Below are 13,800 nucleotides of genomic sequence, written 5' to 3' on the forward strand. Positions count from 1 at the left end.
GGAAACACACGTGCGCTCGACGAGGAGTTCCGCCGCGCCAGCCACTTACGTACTCAGGTAACTGTCCCTTTCTTCCCCGTCCCATGCCGCCGCTCGCATCTAATTCCGAAACTACCCTGTAGATGCGGCTCTTTGGTAATAAGAATCGAATTCCGTGGGCATTTATTTGCAAGCCGGACGGGTACGAAGAAGTTTGGATCGGGGTTGTATTCACCGTTGGATCATCTATCGTTAGCTTTCAGATCTATGCAACCCTGAGCGGTGGGTGATCCGACGGTGACTTCCTGAAGGTGAATTTTCTTTCACCGAAAAAAACAGGAAAAAGGGAAAGAAAAGAAAGGGAAGAGCAGAGAGAGTATTATTTACTTATTTACCAGCTTATCTGTCTCTCCATATATAAAACTGGCGGCCAGAAGCAGGAGGCCGAGGCGAGAGAGGTTGTGAGAGAGTAGAATAATGGAGCTTCTCTCTCGCTTCTGCTTCGCTGCGCTTTGGTTGCTACTTCTCTCAGGTGCAAAGCTTCTTCACCATAATAGGTTTCCTTTTTTGTTTTAGCTTTATAGGAGGATTAGAGTAGCTTGAATTCCTAGTTTTTTTTTTTTTTTTTCAGTTTCTTTTTTTATCTCTGGATGTTAATGTCATTTTGTTGGAAGATAGGCAGTGGTGTCTGCGATTCTTGAGTGGATCTTTTTATGTTAATTCATTTTTCTTTCTCATTTCTTTTGGAACTCTTTGTCAATTCGGAGTGGGATCTTTATAATTTTTTAATTGATTTTTCTGGAATTTACATTTATTTAGTAAAGGTTCCATGGGCATTATATAGAATTGGGCAGTAAGATGAGAACAGAGGAAGATTGGGAGTGGATATTTAGACTCGGTTTGATTTTTTCTCCTTCAATGAGGATAGATCTTCTGGGCCTCTTTTACATGAATTTTGTTTGGAAGTTTTGGATTTCAGTGCCATTGTGTCTGTTTTTCCTTTAGAGGAACGAAAAAAAAAAAAAAAAAAAGAAAGGCTGCACTTTAGGTCTTCTACTTGGATTTTTAGGATGAACATACAATTTTAGTTATTGTGTTTCTTGATGAATGGGTAGGAAGGGCCTTTTAACTTTTATCTTAAAAACACTTTTATCTGTTATTCTTTTGTGTTTCGCATAGCAATTTGCACTATGTGCTTTTTAGTTGATTTTTTATTTTTTTATTTTTTTTTTTTAAAGTAGAGAACATTAGTTTGGTCGATGTGGGAATCTCCCTTTTTTTACCTTCTTTTCTATTGTCCAGTATTTTTTTTATATGTTCTGATTGAATTTGAGCAAACACGTTTTTTGCTTAAAAAAAATTAGAGCATATAGAATATCTATCTTTAATTTAATAAATGCGGTTCTCTTCTTTTTCATTGTGAGATTTGTGGAGTGATGATTAGGATTCTTTTTGTTCTCCTGAATAAAGCATCAAATCTACAAGATTTGCTATTTGCTCTTCGTAGTTTTTTTCCATATTCCTTGGAACTTTAAGAATCAAGTGATCGTGAGTCCTTTTTTTTTTTTTTTTGAGTGAAAAATGGAAGAAGTGTGAAACTTCCCCCAAATTTATTTATTACAGAAATTGATGTGATTTTATTATAGAAGTGCTTGGGAGATCTCCCAGAATAATAGTGTTGGTCTTTACCGATCTTCTCAGAACGTTAATCGAGTGTGCCTTGACTTTTTTTTTTTTTTTGCCTTTCTTTTTTATAAAGTTGTGAACTTCTGCACGACCTTTCTATCTTCTTCAGAGTTTCCTATTGACAAACCCTTGTGTTTCTGAATTCTATCCTTCAAACACTTGCTTGCTTCAATAGCAGTAACATCTTATTGGTTTCCAAGGTTAGAGTTCTTCCTTTAATATAGAATTTTGAAAGCTTCACTGCAAGATTCCTCTATTTCTTTATCTCGGATAAGACAATTTGATGCTTCAATTGGTTGACGTTTATCATAGCCTAATTGATGACAGCAAGTGATTGGTGTGTAACCTGGAAACCATGTGCTCACAAAACTGTGAGTTCTTTTAGAGATTCCTAACATTTTCTGCCAGTACAGAACATCTCTTCTTTAGCATCAAACCAAAAAAAAAAAAAAAAAAAACAGAAAGAAAAAGAAGCTTTTCATGGTTTCATGGACAGCTAACTAGATGAAGAGTTGTTTAAAGTTTTTATGCTTCTTTCCATACATCCTCCGTAAACTTTCTAAAATTTGAAGGACAGCATTCCAGTTTACTGCCATGCTATAACATACACCACAAACTATAACCAAGTAGAGACATACAATGCCAATGTTCAGCATTCTGATACCAGGAAATGATTTACTTATCCTAATCTTGCATTAATTTGAGCTAAAGAAGATGCAATTTTACAGGTCAAGTTCTCCAAACTCTCTGCGTCAGGGTCGGAATCAACTATGGGCAAATAGCCAACAATCTGCCTTCTCCCATGGTGGTTGCTGGCCTCCTCCAGTCAATCGGTATCAGCAAGGTGAAGCTTTATGATGCTGACTCCAAGGTTTTGAGTGCCTTCGCCAATTCCAACATTGAGTTTATAATTGGAATTGGCAATGAGAATATACTGAACATGAGAGACTCTACAAAAGCTCAGGCCTGGCTCAGGCAGAACGTCCAGCCTTACCTCCCACAAACTAAAATCACCTGTATCACTGTTGGAAATGAGGTTTTCTCAAGCAACGACACCGCATTGATGTCAAACCTCCTCCCAGCAATGCAGTCCATACATGAAGCTCTTGTTACCCTTGGATTGGACAAGCAAGTGATTGTTTCCACTGCACATTCCGCAGCTATATTGGGAAATTCCTACCCTCCTTCCACTGGCTCATTCCGTGAAGATCTCGCTCAGTACATTCAACCACTCCTAAACTTCCATTCTCAGATAAAGTCTCCCTTCCTCTTAAATGCATATCCTTTCTTTGCCTACAAAGCAAACCCAGATAGTATCTCATTGGAGTATGTCCTGTTCCAGCCTAATTCAGGAGTCACTGATCCAAATACAAACTTGAAGTATGATAATATGCTCTATGCACAGATTGATTCAGTTTATTCTGCAATGAAAGCAATGGGGCACACAGATATTGATATCACAGTATCTGAGACTGGGTGGCCATCAAAAGGAGATTCTGATGAGCCAGGAGCAACGATACAGAACGCTGCAACATACAATGGTAATCTGTTCCAAAGGACTGCAACGAATCAAGGCACGCCACTGAAGCCTTCTCTGCCTATTGATGCCTATGTTTTTGCCCTATTTAATGAGAACCTGAAGCCAGGTCCCACATCTGAGAGGAACTATGGGCTTTTCTATCCTGATGGTACTCCTGTTTACAATATTGGTTTGCAACGATACCTTATATCGTCATCGTGGTCGTCGTCGTCGTCATCATCATCATCATTTTCCAAGATAATGGTAAGGAGTAAGATGATAATAGCCACGCATAACATTTATTTATCCCTTAGTTTTAGCAATATTATCTTTACTTGCTTTATTTTATTGCCTTCTGTTTGGAAAGATAATTGCCATTCAATTTGGTCAGTGACATACTTTCATAGAGAAAAACAATTGGTAGCAATCCAGTCCTGCATTCTTTTGTGGCAAGGGCCATGGGGACTATTTGCTCATGAACTCAGAGCTCCATTGCTAACTGCAGGGTTAGAAGCTTTGACCATTCACACCGACAAAAAAAATTAGGAATATGGACCATGATGAGATAGGGATCCACCAATTATTTAGCGTGCATGTGGAAGAAAGAAGCTATTTTTTCCTTTCTTGTCACATGAAACTCATCAGGAAAATTCTTTTTGATTGGGACATTCCTTTCATGCACCCACACCAAAAGCTAAATCAGCATGTAGAAGTTCTGTAAAATGATTTTATTTAGTTTTTTACCAAAAAAAAAAAGATTTCATTAGTTAAGAGTATGTGCATTTCCAGCCATGTTTGTCTTCTTGATATTGAGAAAATAACAGAAAAGGACATCACTTGTCCCTTTAGTTGGACACTTATCTTTGTTTGTCCTTGCAGGTGGCATATGAGTTGGGCATTCTTATCATAGTCATAGCAGTTTTCATATAAGCAGATTGACATCCCGATGAATAATGGGTGAGAAATCAATGATAAGATATTATTTCTAGCTGCTTAGTGATTCAAGCTAAGTTGTTGAGGGTGAACTTGAGAATAAGGTATTTGAGTGATTCATTTGCTTTCCACAAATTTTCTTGTTGTCATGCCTCAAATCCAAAATCACGTTCCGACAACCACCACATATTTATAAGGAACTCTTCCTGCAAGCATGCTAGACATTTCATTATGATATAATAAAGCAAACAATGAAATAATTAATTAATAAACTAAATCCAAAATTTAACTAATTAAAATTTAAATTTTAATATCTCAAAATCCAACAGCACTTAAAAGATCTTACATCAGATTTTAGTAAAATTTTTAAATCTAAATGAAGATCGAAGTTCTATTTTGAATCACTCTTCTGAATATATTCTCATGTTATTTTAGTTCTCAAATTCTATGAAAACAATAAGATATGAAATAATGAGCTAGACAGTCCAATAAACAGTAAATATTTTAGCAAGATAAATAATAAAATAATAATATATTAAAAATAAGCATGTAGAGAACATTAATTCAAAATCAAGTGTAAATATACTACATTATCAAAACAACATGCAAGCAAATTCAATATATTCAAAATTCAAAGTTTATTTATAAATCAATTCCTTTAAAACATAAAGTTCATTTTGACAACCATGAACTGTGATCATGTGTTTAACTAGGTCAGAATATGAGCTCAATAATAATCAAAGTACTATCGCATAACAACAAATGACTGGGCTAACATATTACCTTCATTGGTGGGATATCAAAACATCAATGTACAACCTCTATTGGTAAAGTATTGCAGTACCAATATGTAACCCACACTAGCAGAGTGTTGATATGTTAGTGTATGACCCCCATTAGCAGGTATTGTTGTACTTATATATAGCTTCCACTGACAGGGTATTGATGTACAAGTGCACAACTACCACTGGCATGATATTGATATACCAGCATATAATCCCTACTATTAAAATATCGATGTACAACATAGCACAATAACCCCTACTAGTAGGGTATTGATCTATAATTAGGTTGAGACAAAAATTCATCTCGAATCAAAGTTTTCATAAAATCAATTTTCTGTTTCAAATTAAAAAATATGCAAAACCATTCAGAATCAAATCAATCAATCATAATCCAAAATAAAATCAATATCTTTTCGATCATACATCAAATAATATATTATAATCAGATAAATTTAACAAATAAATACCATACTTCATGTTCATAAACAATATGATTCAAAATTTAATGATATACATACTATATAATTTGTCGATAAATTTAAAAAGGGATTATATTATTTATCTTGCAAGCGAAATCAACCGATAGATCCAATTAATTTCAACAATTTTTTTTAGAGCCTAATATTCAAAATTCATACTTTTATTAAAATTGTCATAATTATTTGAAAAATAAAAATCCGAAACTCTGACACCCTAATAAGGCTGATCAAGTGGTATCGTCCAATATCTCAATTGGTTCGATCAAGGACATCTAATTGATAAACCACAAATCAAGAATCATGCTAGGATGCTAGGTTGGAATTGATGGTGTAATCTAATAGTATCTAGTTCGATCAGGATGGGGTTGGCACATTGTCCAGTAGTCATAGCTTAGGACCCCTTGACGAGGGTCCAAGTCATTGAAGGAAGATCTTTACTTGATCAAACAACCCTAGAGAAATAGTGGAGAAAAATAATATAGAGAGAGATACTTGAGAGAAATTAGAGAGAGAGTGGGGGAAGGGAGATACAAGAGAGAAGAAAAGGAGAGAAAAACCCTTTTTTTCTTTTTCTTTTTTTTTCTTTTCTTTTTTTCTTCTATTTTCTTCCCTTGGTTTTTCAGTGAAACAAGCGACCATTGATCACTCCTCTTCCCAAAATAGAGAAGACTTCTCACTAGCGGTGACCATGGCCAGTGATGTGGTCAGGGCAGTGTAGTTGGCGTTTTCCGAATCAACAATCGGCATCGATGATCCGCTTTGGAAAAACCAAAAAAAATAATAAAAAATTGGAAAAGATTAGAGGCTCAAATTTTCAAAGGAAATCTGGCAATCCTCGGTCGGAATCTAGATTCCATGGGCTAGAAAAGATAGGGTGGAAGATTATCTAAGGATTGAGGGTTCATACCATATTTCTCGATGGTGTTTGGCCATGATTCTGGCGGGCACAATGAAAGATGTCCGGAAGAAGAAGAAGAAGGGAAAGTGGAAGAAAGATGGAGAAAGGGGAAGAATTCTCCATGGTGGAGAGTTGGGGAGGGGAAGTGGCTCCTGCTTGTGGAGGAGCCCTGCTGTCCTAGTAGTCCTAAGATGTGGACTTCGATTCAAACTCATCAGGAGTCTTGTTCTTCTTTTCCATTTTTTTCTTTTTTGCTGGACCGTTTTTTCTGATGTCTGAGCCGGTTAAGTGGAGCAGGTCCAGCTTCCTATCCACCCAAATCGGGCCGGGTTGTCACATTTGTTAACATGGCTACTGCACTAGATTGCAAGAAACCACCTTCAAGTTTGGATGGAGCCTTCATCATTGTTCTCGTTTCTTTTGGTTTTGGAAATCCATCTAGTCAAATTGTGCGGTGGGCTGAGTTCTGTTGGTTTACTAGAATCCAAAACAAAGACATTATGATGGAAGGCGGCAACTCACCAAACCTTCAGAGCCTATCATTTTCATCACCTAAATTATGCATGTGCATGCCTTGTAAGAAAGAGCGGAAGTTACATATTCTTCTTGTCTGCAACCTAACGGACGCCATCCGTCAAATATTCCGAATGGGCCATTTACGGTCTTCGCTTTCAGCCTATCTTTTGCCCTTTTTCAGATGGCATCACAGGTTTTTTGGTTATTTGGTGATTGATATTTTCCAGTGGAGTGGGACCAGAATCAAGCTTCATCTCCAGTTTCAGCATCAATGCCTTCGGAAAGCATGGCGCGTTAATCTTAATGTCGCTCAACTGTTTTGATTTTTCAGTGATGCAGGCTCAAAACTTTGGGATGATGCTGAGGAATAGTCACTCTAAGTCAATTCATTACAGATTGGAATCATTAAAAAGTACATGTATTAGGAACTCTGTTTCACGTTGTCATCACATTTTTTTTAAGACATTGACAAATTTTAAAGCTCAGGAGATTAAACAAGGATTTTGTAGGATGTGGGATGAATTCAGTGAACAATTAGTCGGTGATCCACTGTTTGATGCTTCATCTATACGACATTCAAATAATGCAAAACAGGGACTAGTAGAGTTTGGCAGGACTTTGCAAAAAGAAAGCTGGCGGGTGAAATGTCAAAATCAGCGGTTGGATGCACCAAAAGATTTTAAACAATATGTAAGACTAGAAGGAAAAGTGCCTCATCTTTTCTCCTTCATTGACATCTCCTCGTGATCATTGTTTCAATGTTTGACCAAATGGTATCAGATTCCAATGTTTAACCAAATTTGCATGAAATAAATTGGTGAAAACAGACGAAGTATTTGGAGGGAGGAAATCATAGAGCCTAACAGACAAGGGGTCCTCGGTCACGAACGACAACTGCATAAGATTGCAGCAGAAGCTAATTGCTTTATATTTGTTGAGATGTCAAGCCACAATATATTGGGATACTTCAAATTTACGCAGAAAGGAATCCATTATTCATAATTCCAAGCTAAAGGCTCTTCCAACATAACTTGCTCTTCTATACATTGATTTTGAAATTTTTTACTAAATAAAATCTTGATATTTATTTCTTTATATTTCCTTCCTCCTTGACAGGCCATATATAAATAAAATGGGAGTTGGAGGAGGGCGACCCAACGCATCTATCTTCCTTGGGTGTGACCATAGAGCCCTCACTCCTAGTGAAAAATATTCGATTCAGAGCTGAGTTTGGATGAATAGACAATCTCCTCCCCACCATACAGACCAAATATTTTAAAGTACATGAAAATGATGACAAATGCCTCAGTTTTAGCATTATGACACTCCAAATGCCCTCCATCTGCTACAATGCGCATATAGCTTTGGAGCATCACTCACATATCCTCTACACTAGGCAAGCTGCATAGCATGTGACAATATAAATATACTGCTTGCACAAAGTGTGACAGTATCCATATACTTAAGTTTTAAGTATCCATATACTTGAGTATGATGTTTATTTTTTCCATTAAAAAAAAAAAAAAAAAAAAACATAGCCAAATCTTACGTGATAGTCTTCTTCCTCTGCATGAACTTACTGTCTTCCTTTGATCTTGCCTACCGCATCATGACCAGGTGTATATCAAACCATGTTCCTAAGTCTTATACTCCTCAAGAGCTGTTTCCAGACTTGTTGGCAATATATGTTCTTCCTCTCCTAAGCATCCATTTTATTAATTTATTTATGTTTTATATAGAGCCAGTCCCATACTCGTATAAAGGAGGAGGGTTGCAGTCGGTTAATGGTCGATATAAAATATAGTCATATCCAATGCGCATGAATTCAAATAGAAAATAGCCGTTGAAGCATTCCTTACAAGCAACATGCTGGATCAAATCCTGGATGTAGTAGAAGGTAAGCAAGGTTTAACTAGGGCATTCTCTAGAAGGGGTGCATCATATCGACACCCGGATGTGGTGGAAAGTAGGCAAGTGTTCTCATACTTTAATAGATGAGTATGGGTAAGGAAGTTAGTCCAAGAAAGTAGGATGCATCTAGCAACTTGAAGTATAGGGATATTGATAGAGGAAATGATAAAACTAATAGATGTAATGACTAAGAGGAAAATTAACATTGCTTGCTTGCTTGCAAGAGACTAAGTGGATAGGAGAAAAAGAAAATGAAGTTAGTAAGACAAGTTATAAATTTTGGTATCCTAGAAAAGATGGGAATAAGAATGGACTATTGTTGTAGATAAGAGCCTAAAAGATGAGGTTGTTGTAAGACTCAGTCTATTGGCCAGCCAAACTTAATTTAGTTTGGTCCATTGATTGGCCTAGTCCAACTTTGGGCTGATTTGGTACCAAAAGAAGGCCCGAAGGCCTGGTTCCAAATAAACTAGTACCAAGCCCTTGTTTCAATCCGAGGAGGAGATACCTCCTCGATCTCTCACAGGGTCAGAAAACCTCAGAAATTTTTTTGTGCACTGCAGATAATGTAAAAAATCTGATGTGGAATATACCATCTTATCCGATTGATCTATATGGTCACAACTTTTTAACGTATATTTAATATTTACAGATTATCCTTTTCGTTAAAAATTTTATATGATGAAAATATTTTGGTCCTTCAATTATGACATCCCTTCACAAAAATTATAACACCCCTTCAAAAAAATTATGACACCTCTGCTCTTTGAAAAAAATTATGACATCCTTCTTAAAAATTATGATACCCTTTCTAAAAAATTATGACATCTCTTTAAAAAAATTTATGACACATGCCTTCGATTTTTTGTTTAGTACTGGGATGTCATAATTTTTGTGAAGGAGTGTCATAATTTTTAAAGAGTGTCATAATTTTTAAGAAAGGATGTCCTAATTTTTTTTAAAAAATAGAAATGTCATAATTTTTTAAAAGAGTGTTATAATTTTTGTGAAGAGATGTCATAGCCAAAAGACAGGAATATTTTTATCGTACAAAATTTTTAAATAAAAAAAATAATTTATAAATATTAAATATATATTAAAAAATAATAACTATATAGATCAATCGAGCAAGATAGTATGTTCATATTGGATTTTCTGCCCCACCATGGTGCACAAAAATTTTCTTTTGTTTTCTGCTTCTCTTCTCATCCGTTCTTTTGTTTGCGATGCCCGTTATTATGCTCGCCATCATCATGGCCAATCCTCCTTGGCAACAAGGTAAAGAGGATTCTTCTGTCATGTACTTGATTGCCCAGCATATCTTTCTATACGAGGTGACTATCATTAGATATTGGTTGAAAAAGCCTGGATTTCATCATGAAAGTTCCCCCCTATTTTGCTAGTCATCAGACCATCCTCATTTTTCTCTTGAAGCCAGATGCCCCCGCTTCTTGTTGATCATCCCTCCACGATGGATCATGGTCAACGTTAGAGCCCTAGCCTCCGACGAGTAGACTGGAGGCTGAACCAACCTGAACCTTGATCCCCTATCTTGACCCTATGGAGTTTTTCTTTTTCTCTTTCTTTTCCTCTTCCATCGATCATTCACAATCATCACAATCCTTGCTTGACCACCATCGCATAAGCCGGGATCTCACTAAGAAATTGTTGGATTCCATCACTGGAGTGTAGGTGAGGCTCAATTTGATGCCAAGCTTAGTTTGAGATTTATCCCTTTTTTTTTTTTTTTTTTTTTTTTGACCTTTCGCCAACCACCTTCCATCAACGTCACCACCAACCAACCAACCACCACCGCTGTTGCCAAGATGTTGTCCTATCTTTGCAGATGAAGACCTATCCCCCCTCACTATCTCTTTTCTCTCATTTTTCTCATCACATTGATTTAGTGGATGAATAGGAGGGTCCCAGTTTCCTGCCTATGGACCCAAGGTTGACCGAGTGGAGGGTTTGGATTGGTATTAGTGCAACCATTCAACATGCCAACCTCCACCTCAACCTTCATCAGCTACCCATGGACCATCACTAACAACCCATCACATGTTACCTTGCCTTGATTGGACACTCCTCTTCTGATAAATTCGGGCCACCAAAAGCCACCGTCCAACTAGCTTTGTCTTTCTTCCTATTATAATTTTGCTAATGGTCGGCCTTGATTTTGTACGGTGGTGCAGTCGTCTGGAGAGGAAGAAGCTAGCAAGAGGCTTTATGCTCTAGTTCCTAAATCGAGGCAAAACCTTAACATTTTATTTATTTTAATTTTGAATTAAGAATGGATAGGGAATTATGGGTAATTCAAATACAAGAACTCTGAAATAAGAGTATTAGCAATAGTTTTTTTTATTTATTTCTTGTGCTGATGTTTAATGTGAATAAATCAAATATATATCAATTTTAGATTAATTAGACTTGTTATGTGTAAATTGGTAAATACAATATCTGAGTTATATTTGTCATCGGTAGAGATAAGTAATCCTTAGCCTCCTTTCTAGTTTTTAAACTGCCAGTTATTTTCAATGCCTAAGATTTTATAAAAATAAATAATATTTGAGATGGATGATTTTGTATCTTTCTTAAAATTAAGAATCAAACATTTGATATTATGAAAAATATATTTTATCAGGAAAAAGATTCTATGAATATCTTAATGTTAATGATTTGTTTATGAACTGGAACTCTAAAGCATGACAATTGATATTTTTTTTTTAATCCTTTTAGATAAGTAAGTGTTGGGTATAAAATACCCACAACCGAAGTCCTCAGCGGAATCGACTATATGACAACTCCGCCCGGACTCCTACGGGAGCCGGGCTCCGTCACCGACAATTTCAACAGCGAGCAGACTCCGCCGGACTCCTATGGGAGCCGGCTCCGTCCTCAGCAGAAACAGCTAAAGCAGACTTCGTCCGGACTCCTACGGGAGCCAGACTCCGCCGATAACTTCAACCGCAAGCAGACTCCGTCCGGACTCCTACGGGAGCCGGACTTCGCCGACAATTTCAACAGCGAGTAGACTCCGTCCGGACTCCTACGGGAGCCGGGCTCCATCCTCAACTCCAACCGCTGGTAAGCCCCTGTCCGGACTCCTACGGGAGCCGGACCTCTCCTTTGACTTTAATTGCAGGAAACTCCGCCCGGACTCCTACGGGAGCCGGGCTTCTCCTCAACTCCGACGGCTACAGACAGACTACGTCCGGACTCCGTCCGGACTCCTACGGGAGCGGACTCCGCCGACAATTTCAACAGCGAGTAGACTCGCCCGGACTCCTACGGGAGCCGGGCTCCGTCCTCAGCAGAAACAGCTACAAGTAGACTCCGTCCGGACTCCTACGGGAGCCGGACTCCGCCGATAATTTCAACAGTGAGTAGACTCCGCCCGGACTCCTACGGGAGCCGGGCTCCGTCCTCAACTCCAACCGCTGGTAAGCCCTGTCCGGACTCCTACGGGAGCCGACCTCTCCTTTGACTTTAATTGCAGGGAAACTCCGTCCGGACTCCTCGGGAGCCGGGCTTCGTCCTCAACTCCGACGGCTACAGACAGACTGCGTCCGACTCCGTCCGGACTCCTACGGGAGCCGGACTCCGCCGACAATTTCAACAGCGAGCAGACTCCGCCCAGATCCTACGGGAGCCGGGCTCCGTCCTCAGCAGAAACAGCTACAACAGACTTCGTCCGGACTCCTACGGGAGCCGGACTCCGCCAACAAGTTCAACCGCAAGTAGACTCCGCCCGGACTCCTACGGGAGCCGGGCTCCGTCCTCAACTCCAACCGCTGGTAAGCCCCTGTCCGGACTCCTGCGGGAGCCGGACCTCTCCTTTGACTTTAATTGCAGGGAAACTCCGCCCGGACTCCTACGGGAGCCGAGCTTCGTCCTCAACTCCGACGCTACAGACAGACTGCGTCCGGACTCCGTCCGGACTCCTACGGGAGCCGGACTCCACCGACAATTTCAACAGCGAGTAGACTCGCCCGGACTCCTACGGAGCCGGGCTCCGTCCTCAACCTCACTGTCGGTAAGCCTTGTCCGGACTCCTACGGGAGCCGGACTTTGCATCTGATTTTGATTGCAGGGGATTCCACCCGGACTCCCACGGGAGCCGGGCTCCACCCACGACCCCAACCACAAGGAGGACTCTGCTCGGACCCCTACGGGGGCCAGACTCCGACCGCTGCCGAACTTCAGCCAGCAGATCTGCACTCCCAGGCCACAATCACGGCCACGATCCTGCTCCACTTCCTGCGGCGGATTCCGCGCAGCTCCATCACTCCCTGACAGGCCGCAGTAACGGTCGCAACACTGCTCCACTCCCTACGACGGATCCCACGCGGCTCCATTACTACCTGGCAGGCCACGATAAACGGCCATGATCCTGCTCCACCTCCTGCAACGGATACCGCACGATTCTCCCATCCGCTGGCAAGACGCGACAGCAAACGCCGCCCCACTTCTCGCAGCAGATTCCACGTGGCACGCCCCAGTGATGGCCACGGGTCTACTCCACTACTCTTTGCAGCAAATTCCGCCTGACCCTGGGCAGCCCACTACCAGGCGGTTACAAACGTCGCCATCAATCCGTTACCTCCTTCGCCTATAAAAAGGAGGACCCAGATACGTTATTCTCTAAGCTCATTTCTTATCTCAAAAACTCTGCTAAATTCTCCGTTCGAGCGCTCCATTCTTGTTGAGGCAGAGAACTGACTTGAGCGTCGGAGGGTCTTGCCGGAGCAACCCCACCTCCGGTTTAGACTTCCCTTGCAGGTCCCGGCGGCGACCGCGACTTCCCGACTCCAGCTTCTCCGGCGCAAGCGGATTTTTGCACCAACAGTAAGGTTACTAGGAGTGGGAAGTTATCCAAGCTTGAGGGTTAATGTTAGCTCGCTTAGAGATTTTTACAGTATATTTATAACTTATTAGTTGATTTATGATATTATAGACTCATAGTTGATGAAATATGGATTTTTAAATTTATGGGATTTTGAACATTTGAATTTTGAGTTTAGAAGCTTTACATCAGTAACTTATTTCTCATCTAATATATTGGAGACTTTGGATCCTTTTCATTATATTTCATAT

At 39.8% G+C, this 13,800-nt stretch overlaps 1 protein-coding gene across 3 annotated transcripts; it reads left to right on the forward strand.

The window, feature by feature from the left end:
- Nucleotides 1–357: 357 nt before the first annotated feature.
- On the forward strand, nucleotides 358–7,758 carry LOC105035237 (glucan endo-1,3-beta-glucosidase 14). 3 transcript variants are annotated; one of them, XM_073242459.1, is made up of 4 exons: nucleotides 358–511; nucleotides 2,394–3,448; nucleotides 4,064–4,141; nucleotides 6,577–7,758. In XM_073242459.1, the coding sequence occupies exons 1-3, from the start codon at nucleotides 457–459 to the stop codon at nucleotides 4,112–4,114; spliced, it is 1,161 nt and encodes a 386-aa protein (XP_073098560.1). In that variant the 5' UTR covers nucleotides 358–456; the 3' UTR covers nucleotides 4,115–4,141; nucleotides 6,577–7,758. The 3 variants fall into 3 exon arrangements, with proteins under 3 accessions (XP_073098560.1, XP_010909021.1, XP_010909020.1); XM_010910719.4 differs by having other exon boundaries at nucleotides 6,977–7,756; XM_010910718.4 differs by lacking the exon at nucleotides 6,577–7,758 and having other exon boundaries at nucleotides 4,064–4,245.
- The last annotated feature ends 6,042 nt before the right edge of the window (nucleotides 7,759–13,800 follow it).

Source organism: Elaeis guineensis, chromosome 8 (assembly GCF_000442705.2).
Source record: "Elaeis guineensis isolate ETL-2024a chromosome 8, EG11, whole genome shotgun sequence".
NCBI classification, from domain to species: Eukaryota; Viridiplantae; Streptophyta; class Magnoliopsida; order Arecales; family Arecaceae; genus Elaeis; species Elaeis guineensis.

Excerpts from the sequence above, each read along its gene's own strand:
- LOC105035237 (XM_073242459.1), top strand. The coding sequence starts at position 457 with ATGGAGCTTCTCTCTCGCTTCTGCTTCGCTGCGCTTTGGTTGCTACTT. Across the intron at positions 512-2,393 it reads TTGGTTGCTACTTCTCTCAG|GTCAAGTTCTCCAAACTCTC; the intron begins GTGCAAAGCTTC and ends GCAATTTTACAG. Across the intron at positions 3,449-4,063 it reads CATCATTTTCCAAGATAATG|GTGGCATATGAGTTGGGCAT; the intron begins GTAAGGAGTAAG and ends TTGTCCTTGCAG.